General features: G+C 41.9%; 2 protein-coding genes across 4 annotated transcripts in view; one reads left to right on the top strand and one right to left on the bottom strand.

Annotated features, from left to right (window-relative positions):
* Positions 1-12,228, top strand: part of METTL9 (methyltransferase 9, His-X-His N1(pi)-histidine) — a 47,884-nt gene that overhangs the window by 31,827 nt on the left and 3,829 nt on the right. The gene's annotated exons all lie outside the window — the stretch shown is intronic.
* On the bottom strand, positions 1,031-11,758 carry IGSF6 (immunoglobulin superfamily member 6). 2 transcript variants are annotated; one of them, XM_059415112.1, is made up of 6 exons: positions 11,574-11,754; positions 7,379-7,738; positions 4,639-4,742; positions 3,924-3,971; positions 3,477-3,557; positions 1,031-2,095 (listed from the first exon to the last, which is right to left on the bottom strand). In XM_059415112.1, exons 1-6 carry the CDS (start codon positions 11,674-11,676, stop codon positions 2,039-2,041), a joined length of 753 nt encoding a protein of 250 aa, XP_059271095.1. In that variant the 5' UTR covers positions 11,677-11,754; the 3' UTR covers positions 1,031-2,038. The 2 variants fall into 2 exon arrangements, with proteins under 2 accessions (XP_059271095.1, XP_059271096.1); XM_059415113.1 differs by lacking the exon at positions 3,924-3,971 and having other exon boundaries at positions 11,574-11,758.

Here is a 12,228-nt window from a genome sequence, read left to right on the forward strand (position 1 = left end):
GTTGTTTTCCAGATGGATAAATAAAAGAAGGCATATTAATACACACATCAGTACTGATCTGTATGATCTCAGGGAATGTCACTGCTTTCCCAAAGGAAAGTATATCCCAGTTTCAGTTTGATCAGTGATCTTGGGTTTGATCAGTGATCTTGGGTTTGATCAGTGATCTTGGGAACACCGTCCTTGTTGCGTTGGGTAAGGCTTATTCTAAATCAAATACTGATTTATCTCAGGGATTTTATCGGCTAGTTAAGTTACACAAAGAACAGTGTATTTTCAGCCCTGGGAATACCAAAGTGTAATGACTCCCAGAAATGAAAAGTAAATGATCTAATCTAACACTTTCCATTTACCTGGGTAGTTAGTGCTTACTTTTTTTGGCCATCTAGTATAGAAATTCATTTATTTCATCCAAGCCAGCAGTCTCAGAATAGAGCTGTATACCCAGAGAACACAAGACCGTTGACTTTGAATTATAGGAAGAAACATGAACATTTCTCTTTCTATGACTTTTTAAGCCAATTGTTTAATTTCTACTTTTGTGTGTCAGTTACACATATATGCATATATGCACATGTATGCACGTACATATATACACATACACTATACCCAGCACACACGAATGCACCACATAGGCACTCACACAAATAAAAGGAGTTGACATGCTGCCCCCCTTCCCGTTTTTTCTGAGCACATGTAATAACACATGTTACTACTGCCATCACTGCCAGACATGTTCACAGGGATCTTAAAATATTTTAAAATTCTGCTTGGGTTTTAAACATAGAATTTACCTCATTTATTTATTTATTTTTTAAAAGATTTTATTTACTTATTTGACAGAGAGAGACACAATGAGAAAGGCAACAGAAGCAGGCTTCCCCGCCAAGCAGGGAGCCCAATATGGGGCTCGATCCCAGGACCCTGGGATCATGACCCTGAGCTGAAGGCAGAAGGTCAATGACAGAGCCACCCAGGCCCAGCCACCCCCCCGCACCGAATTCACCTCATTTAATAGGAGGTGTCTTAATTTAATAAAAAAAAATTTTAATGAAATAAAAATAGGTTGTAGTTAATTTTTAATAATGAATGCACACTTGTGGGTACTTTAAATACATTTTTACAATGAGGTAGCTTTCAAAGAACGATCCATAGTTTGTTTTCTCACCGAGCTGGTGATGATTCCATAGACACCCTTGCCGGCCTCACCTCTTAGCTGACATTCCCCTCCTAAGTCCATTAAAAATCAATATTGTAAAGGCACAGGCAAGCACGGTGCCTTGCCCACTGCTTCCCTGGTGCTGTTGTTTAGCACAACACTGACATCTAGAGTTGGCTGGGGCGTCTGTGTTCTGAGGTTCTGAGGTTGTCTGTTTAACCTCCTGTGTCAGATCCTCTCTATTTTAGCTATCCTATTCTTACTCTGTTTTTTCACTTTTTGCTGGGAGCATGACGTAAGTCCTTTTGCATACGCAGGCAGGAAAATGTGCACTCGACGGTTGCCCGGTGGCAATGCCAGAAGAACAGTATTCACGCCAAGGTACTTTGCAAGATGGTTTTTCGTCTTCCCTTTTTTTTTTTTTTTTTAACTCAAATTTTGGCACTTCCCTTTCTTCTTCCCCGCCTCCCGTCTTAGTCTCGTGGGCCCATCACTTCTCAACCATAAAGGCAATTCTTGCACCCAAGGCAGAAGCACGGGATGTGACGTCTGATTTTCAGGGTAGCAGTCCTCATGTACCTCACATGTCAAATGACACATATATAGGAATATGTTAGGAAAATGGCAATTTTTTAAATGTTAGACTACTCAGAATTCTGGCAAGTTAGGAAAGTATTTTTCAGTTGTATTTGGTAGGGTTTTAGTATCTTGGTAATTACTGTTAGTGATAATTTCCTTGTACATCCTTCCTTGTAGAGAATTGTTTTTTCCATTGACCTTTGATCGTTTTTTTAAAGCCCTGATGGGCGTATGTCCATTAAAAGTGCCATAACTTCTGGATTTGGATTTTCAGTGACTTACTTGAAAATCAAAGCATTTCTATGGTCTTTCATAGTTGGAAAGCACTCTTCTGTTTTCGTAAGTGTTGCCTTTCTCCTGCAATAGTAAATGACAAGCCATATTTAAGGCTATATAACCAGTGATGCCCCATGGCAAGCAACATATTAATTAACATGCCCTCTTGCATTATGTGTCCTAAGCAGCCTCCAGTAATCTTAATGGTGCAGTTACTGTTCTTTTTGCATTTAGAGTAAGATGTGGGCACTGCAAATTACTTTTCTTTTCTTTTCTTAGAGCATTTTTCTATTATTATATTTTAATAAGTATATTAAGATTCCATTCATTGCATTTTTGTTGTCTATATTGTTGTTGAAACAAAGGATTATTTGGCCTGCAGTGTTTTCAGTCTGGGATTTGCTCTCTCTAGCCTCACAGTGCAAAATAACATGGGCCTCTGTGCTCTGTTGAAAATTAGTTTTCTTGTTGAGATGCTGCTGGGAGAGTCCTGGGTTACATAATAGTACTTACTTCTAGACTTGTCTTCAAGACACTTATCTTTGTATGTTTGCAGAAAAAGATGCTCTGGCCTCAGTAAGGAAAGAGTGAACAGGCATCTTTAATTATGCAGAGTGCTATCTTAGGTGAGGAGACCTTTTCTTTGTGTATGTATATACACGCTGAACTATGAAATGACTCCAGAAACCACACTCTTTCCCGGATGAAGATCCTTTTTAAAAGTTGGATTAAAAAAGAAGAAGACCTCATATCAGTCACTTGTAACGCTTGCCCTCTTGGCAGCTATTTAAGAAAAATCCTTAGTTGTGTATACGTTCATTATATTGTATACATCTTAATTTAAATCTGAGCAGCCCGATTGTGCATGACGGGAACTTTAGTATCTGTTCCACTAGCACTAAAACAGCATCTTGTTTGGAAAACCTGTTATATAGGACTTTAAAGAGACACTGTCAGGTATGTTACAGATAATGTGAATGCATTCTTCCTGCCACTGTAACCCCAAAGACTGAGAAAGACTTGATTTTTATTTTAATTAGTTACTCTTTTCTGCTGTGAATTTAATTCTGCCGTAGTAGCAATAAGTGATGTGTTCTGTATAACGTGACCCGCAGTTGTTTGCAGCATTTCCTTACTGCCCACTACTGCATGCAAGGTACTGTGCAAGGATCTTTTAATCCACAAAAGCCTCCTTGTCTGAATTGAAAATGTTGCCTCTATGCAATGTGTTTCTGAAAGATTCCATGTTGCTAAGATGCCAGCGTGGTCTCTATTTAATATTGTTTCAGATGTCCTTTGTTATGTATTGAAACAGGTTCTATATAAAAATGCATTCTGTGTGAAAGTCTCTTTCAGACTCCTCTAGAGGAAAACATGATGACTGATGGCTCGCTGGCGGCTTAGCTTTTCCAGTCAACATGCTTTGTGTCTGCATTACGTCTCCTTGATATTTTACACTTACAGGTTGCTGTCTTCTTTCCACGTGTCTCTTACTATATAGTTCTTGAGCAATTTCCTGAAAAATACGCCGGGCGCTCTTCTTCTGTAAACAGAAATGAGAACAAAACGCCTGTCTCTCTTAGGACTAGAAGAGTGATTATTGCATACACATCTGAGCTTTGTCTTTCTTTACTGCCACCAGTCAGAGTGATGGCCTGCCCCCACCCCCCAGCACATCTACACTCACCATTAACTTGTAGTCTGAGTATGTTCGGTAGGGTTAGTGGCTCAGAATGATCACATTTAAATCATAGTCTACCACTTGAGATTATCCTTGAGTTTCTCAGTAATAAGAAATGGTATCTATGGTTGAAAGTTACCATGATGTTCTCTGTAATTTTTTCATTATTTCAGGTTTGAAATCATTACAACTAGCCACCGTTTAAAAGATACAAGCGTTGGGCTGTACCTTTTGTGAATCTTCGGTTTCTTTGTTTCTTAAAGAGTTAGATTTTGACTGTCAAGAAAAAAGGAAAGTCTTATAAGACATTTTATGTACTCAAAACCATTGTGGCAGATATCTTCTACCATATTAAGGTTAAACTAATTCAACATTTAAATGATATACAGTAAGAGTTAATGTCTATGTAATTTCTGAGATGCTTTTATTATATTAATAAAATAACAATTCATATTGATGTTGATTCTAGGCTGTGTCATGATCCTAATATAGCATATATGTACCCCCTCTTATACCCTGTGAACAGCCAGAAGATACTCCTTCCCAAGAACTTTAGGCCTTTTACAGATATTTTAAGGCAGCTTCTCATCTCTTTGTTAACCCCTTTTTGCTCTTAAAGGCTGTTCATAGGCCTTTTATAGTTAACAGTAATGCTTCCCAGTGGAAAGATCGCATATAAGATAGTTATAGAGAAGGATTTCTTACTCTCATATGACTGGTTTTAAAGAGAAAGCATTGCAAGTTTTGTACTCTGGTTAGTAAAACTTTCAGTGATGAGAAGTTACACTTCTGTAGACTGTTCCTGCAGGTGGTGTTTCCTCAGATGTAGAGGAGGTTGTTAACTAGGTGAGCTGTTTCTGAGGCTCACATGTGGAGAGATGGAAGTTATTTAGGATAATATTCCAGGCTATAGGGACATCTAGTGCAAGGAAATTGGACTTACTTTGGAGAGGATTATGAAGATCACGAGTGCACCAATAATGTAGATAGAGAGCAGTGATAGGATGGCTACCAGGAGGCTGTGTAGTCTGTGTAGTTCCTTCATTTCTTTGTTAATTACAAAAACAGAAAGAGCCACAGTCATTATTGAAACATATTATTGCAAATACATGCGTGAAATGCAACCGGAACTCGAGTATTAGAGGCGATATGTGAGCTGCTCTGCTTGGCTAGGCATTTGTCTGTTTATTTATTTTTAAAAAGATTTTATTTATTTATTTGACAGACAGAGGTCACAAGTAGGCAGAGAGGCAGGCAGAGAGAGAGATGGGGAAGCAGGCTCCCTGCTGAGCAGAGAGCCTGATGCGGGACTCTATCCCAGGACCCTGAGATCATGACCTGAGCCGAAGGCAGAGGCTTTAACCCACTGAGCCACCCAGGCGCCCCTTGGCTAGTCATTTAAAAATTTATTCAGGGTCTCCTGATTCAGAAGACCCTCAAGGATGTGATAGAACTGAAACCCATTCATCATTTCTCTAAATATACTAAATATACTAAAATTGTTACTTCTTTTGAAAACTAAAAAAAAAAACTTCAATTCAATTAATTACTTGCCATAATACTAAGAATCATTTTTTATAAAACATTATTTGAAGTTAGATAAACATTTTAGGACAGTTTGTGCAAGGGCATTTAAAATTCCTTTGGTAGAAATAGTGTACAAGGATCACCAACAGTCTGTTCATGGAGTGAGGATATTTTTGCCATGTGTTTGTGAATGCTGGCATTTATAACTTTGAACTGTTTCGTATACATAGCTGAATAGTGCATTCCGTACAAGGAGCTGAGAAGCCCCTATGTTGAGAATCTCAGGGCCTACTACACCCTTAAATGACAAGCACTGTTAAACGTGTGCCTTCTTTTCTAATAAAGTTTTGGAAGTAGAATTATTGAATCTATATTCACATTCTGAATTTCTCCCTCCTTGCGGCAAGTGTCCCGTGCTCTTGGTGGGGATAGAGCAGCATGTGTTGTCTTCAATTACCTGATTATTTGAAGCACAAAATATAATTAGAAATGTAATTATTATCTGAACAATCTGTACTATCCAGCGAAATAGCCCATAGATATTCATCCTGTGAACTCAGTTTGTACAGCGTACATTTTTGTAACAGATTAACCACCTCTGTAAAATTTTTTTTAAAAGTTTCAAGTGCTAGGGGCGCCTGGGTGGCTCAGTGAGTTAAGCCTCTGCCTTCTGCTCAGGTCATGATCTCAGGGTCCTAGGATCGAGCCCCTCATCGGGCTCTCTGCTCAGTGAGGAGCCTGCTTCCCTCTTTCTCTCTGCCTGCCTCTCTGCCTACTTGTAATCTCTGTCTGTCAAATAAATAAATCAAATCTTTAAAAAAAAGTTTCAAGTGCTAAATTTGGAGCCCTGTCGAAGAGGCAGGAAATCGCTCTTAGTTATACTTCCATTTCTGTTCTTAGAGAAGAATCTGTCTTCACATGAACTTGCAGTTTTGAGACCTTTCATCTCTTTACAAACTATTTTTAGTTTTGGCTGACTTTTTTTGTAGACTAATACAAGTCTCCAAAGTTGTTGTATATTTGTTCTAATATCTGTAGCTGACATTTATTTAAGCATACTTGCTATAAGCCAGGCATCCTCAAAAGTGTTTTATGTGTATTAACTCACTTATAATTTATCTTACAGGTGAGGGTAAACTAAGGCTAAATAACAAAGCGGTACCAAAAACCCAAGCAGGAATTAAAATACAGGATGATCTCGGGTCCCTAAAGTCCTGTTTTAAAATGGTAGCTCTGTTTGATTTTGAGTTAGTGTTTTAATGATTTCAGTGTTCATCATACCAGAGTCCTTTTTAACAGAAGAGATCCAAAAAAAGTCAAGTATTATTTCCTTTCTCTTCCTTTCCCCAGAATCATGTGAAGCTTTTTTCTTGAAATTTCTTTCTTTTCTTTTTTTTAAAGATTTTTAAAATTTATTTGACAGACAGAGATCACAAGTAGGCAGAGAGGCAGGCCAAGCAGAGAGCCCAATGAGGGACTCGATCCCAGATCCCATGACCCCGAGATCATGACCTGAGCCGAAGGCAGAGGCTTAATCCACTGAGCCACCCAGGCGCCCCCCCCCCGAAATTCCTTAATTTCTTGATTTGTAGGATGTAGCTGGGTTCAATATCCTCACTTGAATGAGGAAATTGTCATAGGTTATAGCAGATCTCAAGAAGTTGTGTCATACATCCCTTTCTGTTCTGGCCATGCAGAATGGGTGGGTTCAGAGGTCCCCCAGTGGCTTCTCGTCAAATTTATATTTATTCTCCATACTGCCTTTTTTTTCTTCCTGGATCCAATTTATTGGTCACTTACGCTTTATTCTAGATGGTGCAATGCCAGCCCAGTTCCTGAACAAGCTGCTCACTAATCATCCCAAGTTTCCCTTTGGACTTGACACATTACCAGTCACTGTCCTTCACAAAAGGAGGACCTGTTGGCCAGCCTGCACTAGTAGAGTCTGGACACAGAGTGAGAGAGAGCCCTGACTTTGTGTCTGTGGCGGCTGGGAGATGGGATTGGAATAGTGCTCCCACCCCGACGTCCTGTCCGCTGGTGTCAGACCACGCCCTTCGCTGGCCAGGGTATTGAGTTAGTGCATCTGTTTCTTCATCCCTGCATTTAAGTGATGTAATCATTTAGAGGGCTGGGCAAAGCCTCAGCTGACAGACCTCTTACGACCAGTGTGGTCCCTTCTCCGGTCCGCTTAGCTCCTGGTTGCTTTGACGTGGGGAAGGCGATTCCACAGATGTAGACGGCGCTGTCGTTCAGAGCCACCCTGTTTATAGTGAGGGACACTTCTCCCTCTGTCAGGGCTTCCTTCACTGTGAATTTGCCTGCATCGCCAGTGCATCCGTCCGAGCATAGGTTCTCAGGCTGGTCCGCACCATAGCGAAACCACAGGCTTTTGGGTTGCCCTGAAATGCACCCGTTGTAGGAGAAGGAACACTGAATGGTCACGGCCCCTTGAGTGTGGGCCACTTCGAGGTAAGGCCGTTGCTGGACAAGGACCGTACAGTCATGCGCAGCGCCTGTGGGAGGAAGCACACGAGCCACGTTTAGTGGGCTTCTCGCTTCCCTTGCCTGTGCTTCTATTTTAAGCACATTGTGGGGCTAGGGAATTCCAGATTCCTTTTGTTTTCTTCCGCCTTCCTCAGCACAGACAAGACTACCCTCGTACGACAGCAGTGCCCTCACTTTTCCTGACTCTTCACACTCGCTGACCTTACCCTGCTGTTGGCTGTGCTGATTCCTTGAGGGGGCAGCAGATCTGGAGTCAGGAATTTGGGGTCCCCGCGATGACTCTTGGTGTCCTGACAAGCTTTCCTTTGATCTCTGAGCGTGCTTCCTCATCTATACCCCTGGCCTCGCAGGAGCGCTGTGGTCAGTGTGGAAATGGATATCGAGCACCTCATGCAAGTGTCCCTGCTGACTGAGCTCATGAGGTGAGGGATTTTTTTTTTTTTTTCTTTTTTTGCCTTGTGGGGGGTTGGGATTGCTAGGAATTCACAGCAGGTCACAATTATCCCTTTGTAAGCCTGGTTGTCCCTATGGGAGACATAAAAGACTAGGTCCACACCTGGGGAAATACAGCCCTGGCTTAGCCTCCAGCATATTTGGTTACCAAGCAGAGGCCTAATGAGTTAGCCATGCCACCGTAAGCAGATCTGATTTCTTCCCGGCACCAGCATCCTGCTTTGTAGTCCCTTGTAGCTTCTGTCTTGTTTGATGAACAGTGTTGTGATAAAGAGCACAGACTCGTTCGGGTCCCAGCCCCGTGGTCGGTAGTGAAGAGGTGATGTATATGCAGCGTGGAGTTAGTGGGAGGTTTCGGCGAGGCAGCTGATGCCTGAGGAATACTTACTCGCCTGAACCTTAGTAAGAACTTAATAAAAGGTAGCTATTTCTGCTGCTGCCCTGCCTCCACTTCTCCTGTCCCATGATGTCATGGGCCCATTTTAGGGATAATTGTGGGCGTCTCAGCGGGTGTTAGCAGGCCCGGGACAAGACACCCCGTCCGGTGCTCTCTCTGTTGCGTGATTTATCCAAGTTATGCTGGCTGGACCTTGACCTTCTAACCTCAGGTCCCTGAAGTGGAAAGCACTGTAGTGTTTCCGAGGGGGAAACTGCCCTGAACCCTTTTTGGGGTAAGGGAAGGTTTATGTAAAATCATATTGGTTGAGACAAATTGGAATTTATGCAAGTTTTTAGTTTGACTTCTGCCTGGTTATGTGTTCCAAATGGTCTTATTTGTCTGAGTTTGTCCTTGGCTCCTGTAAATAAAACTGTAAAGTAATCCAAGTGGTCTGATGCTTGAATTTCAGAAAGGATTTTTGTTTTGTTTTGTTCTTTGACTTAATGATTTTTTTCAGTCTTCATTCAGAACAGAAGAGAAATTAAAAATAGAATGATGGCATTTGTGATGCAAATATATTCTGGCCACATTTTAATTTTAGTATATGTACAGTCTGAGATGAGCCAGAAGTGTTTTAGTGACCTGATAAATACAGACCAGAAGACAGGGTAAGGTCACCTGGAGAAGGACCAGCAGGCTCCTCACTCACCTGCTGCTGAGGGATTGGACTCACTCCTAGGTCCGGTAATTACAGCCTTACGTCTCCTACTCAGGGGCCGCCCCCTTAGCAGCACGAACACTTTGCACGTTATAATGATCAGTATATAACGGGGGTTTCAAATGGAGGTGAGCCTGCCAAGATCCAACAGCCGCCAGCGGCATCTCTGTCGGGGTCCTTCTTCACATACAGTCTTAAAGGGAAGCTGACTTTTAAAAAATTTTGGAGAACTAAAGTCCCGGGGAAGAAGAAATATTTGCAACTTTGGAGTTTCATGTCTCCACTTATTTCCGACTTCTGCACTGTTCGCACTGAGTGTGGGAGAAGAGCCCGCACCAGTTTCCTTTGAGAGCCCTGACCAGTGAGGAAATGGCCGCCCCTCCCCCACACCGGTGACCCAGCGTCTTCGCCAAAGAGAGAAGTTTGGATAATGGGCCACACCAAGCCTAGTCCTGCCAGAATTTCTGTTTCAGGATTCTTATATCCTAGAGGATTCTTTTTATTCCCCCCCACCCCCTCCCCCCCGATGCAGGACCCTCTGAAAAGTTTGAAAGTATATCTTCTTAGGAATAAAGAAGATCGCTTTGGCCACCCGGTGGCTCAGTCGTTAACCGTCTGACTCTTGATTCTCTCTCCCCTCCCCTGAGTCTCTCTACTGCCCCCTTTGAAAAAAATAACTTTATTGTGATCCAAGCTGGAAAATAAGTAGAAAACTGATTTTTGACACTTCACATGGAGAACTTCAAGCATGCACAGAAGCAGCAGGCTCACACAGTGAACTGTCTCCGGCTTGTCCCAGTCTTGTCTTGCTTCAACCCCCCAAACAACGCTCCTCCACCCCCCCAACCTGCTCCTTCACTCCCACGTGGTTTTAGGGTAAATCTCAGATAATTCTCTCTTCACATCTGTCAGAGTATATCTTGAAAAGGTAAGGATTCTACTTTAAAATAATACTAATGAAAATAGTTTATAAAAGTCATTTATATGGATTAGGAAAAAAAATAGAGTATTACTGAAATCACCCATAGTCTTTATCCCCAAATAACCATTGTTAACATTTTTTATATATTTCTTTACAGATGAGAAAAAAAAAATTTTTTTTTTAAAGATTTCTTGTTTATTTGACAGAGAGAGAGAGCACAAGTAAGAGCAGCAGGCAGAGAGAGAGGGAAGCAAGCTCTCCGCTGAGCAGAGAGCCGACGCGGGGCTCAATCCCAGAACCCTGAGATCACGACCTGAGCCAAAGGCAGAGGCTTAACCCACTGAGCCACTCAGGCGCCCTGAGATAAAAATAATTTGAAGAGCTTTTGCTACCTTTCCTGTTCTGTGGTGTGGACTTTGTGAGCAACTCTGAGATTATTAGCTTTATTACAACTGTGATGAGATGGATTAAAACCGCTCTCTCCTTAATAGAGAAAAAAGTCAATAGAGGCAGAATTTTAAAAATTTATCTAGGGGCGCCATGTCATGATCCTAGAGTCCCGGGATCGAGTCCCACATCAGGAGCCCTTCTCGGCAGAGTCTGCTTCCCCCTCTGACCTCTCCCCTCTCATTCTCTCTCTTTCTCTCTCTCGAATAAATAAAATCTTTAAAAATACATATATATCTAGTATGGGATGGTTATGCTCTGTGGAAGGATCATGGCAGCTTGTTTTTTTTTTTTAAATGACAGGTTCTTTTTAATTTACAGAAATCTGGCTTTTCAGATACCTTATTCCTTTTTTTTTTTTTAAGGTTTTATTTATTTATTTGACACACAGAGATCACATGTAGGCAGAGAGGCAGGCAGAGAGAGAGGAGGAAGGCAGGCTCCCCGCTGAGCAGAGAGCCTGATGGCAGGGCCCCATCCCAGGACCTTGAGATCATGACCTGAGCCGAAGGCAGAGGCTTTAACCCACTGAGCCACCTAGGCGCCCCAGGACACCTTATTCTTTGAAAATGTTCAGTAATTATTGTGTATGCCCATCATGTGCAATGCACATTTGCCTCTGTGGACACGACATTGTTGATGACTAGCACATGTAATTTTAAGAACCTTTCCACCCCTTTGTTTGGTGAGGTGCTCTTCTCTAAATCAGCAAGGGAAATTGTCAAGGTTAATCTGAAACTTCTTCTCAGCTGTTCTGTTACTACCTATTTGTCTTGGGGTTAAAGAACACTTCCATAGCATTAGACATTTAAAAATTAATCTGCAACATTTAAAAATTAATCTGCAGGGGCTTTAAATAGAAATGCATTAGGTGAGGAGTAGGGATTGGTTAGATAAAATGGAGGAGGAAAGAAAGAAACTTACCGACATAAAAGAGAATCAGGCCAATTTCCAGGCTGAGAATGATCCTGCCTCCCGTCACGGTCTCCATCTCGGGTGTGTGCATGCGATGGTGGGCACTGGGCATTTGAAGAGAGTTGGCTCTTTTTTCCCCTGCGTCTTTAGAAAAGAAGAACTGAATAGAGGAACTCTTATTAAGGAACCATAACCTGAAACTTTTTGAAATTGTGTAAAAGATTGTTTGTAACTCAGTTTCACCACTTAGAGTTGAGATTTTAGTCTAGAGCACATTCCTGAATGTTCATATGATAAATTTTTTCTTGGACTTGTAGATTTTTTTTTTCCAGATTTTATTTATTTATTTGACAGAGAGAGAGAGATCACAAGTAGGCAGAGAAGCAGGCAGAGAGAGAGGAGGAAGCAGGCTCCTTGCTGATCAGAGAGCCCAATCCAGGGCTCGATCCCAGGACCCTGAGTCATGACCTCAGCCAAAGGCAGAGGCTTTAACCCACTGAGCCACCCAGGCGCCCCAACTTGTAGATGTTTTGAGGGAGATTTTGACTTCCACTTTCCATTCCCAGGAAAGAGTATTGTTTGACAGGCAATTGGTACTTTAAATTTCCGGGGTAGTTTGGTTGATGATCCTGGGGATCTACTATGTGCTCAGTGCGGGGCCGGT

This window comes from Mustela nigripes, chromosome 11, assembly GCF_022355385.1.
Source record: "Mustela nigripes isolate SB6536 chromosome 11, MUSNIG.SB6536, whole genome shotgun sequence".
NCBI classification, from domain to species: domain Eukaryota; kingdom Metazoa; phylum Chordata; class Mammalia; order Carnivora; family Mustelidae; genus Mustela; species Mustela nigripes.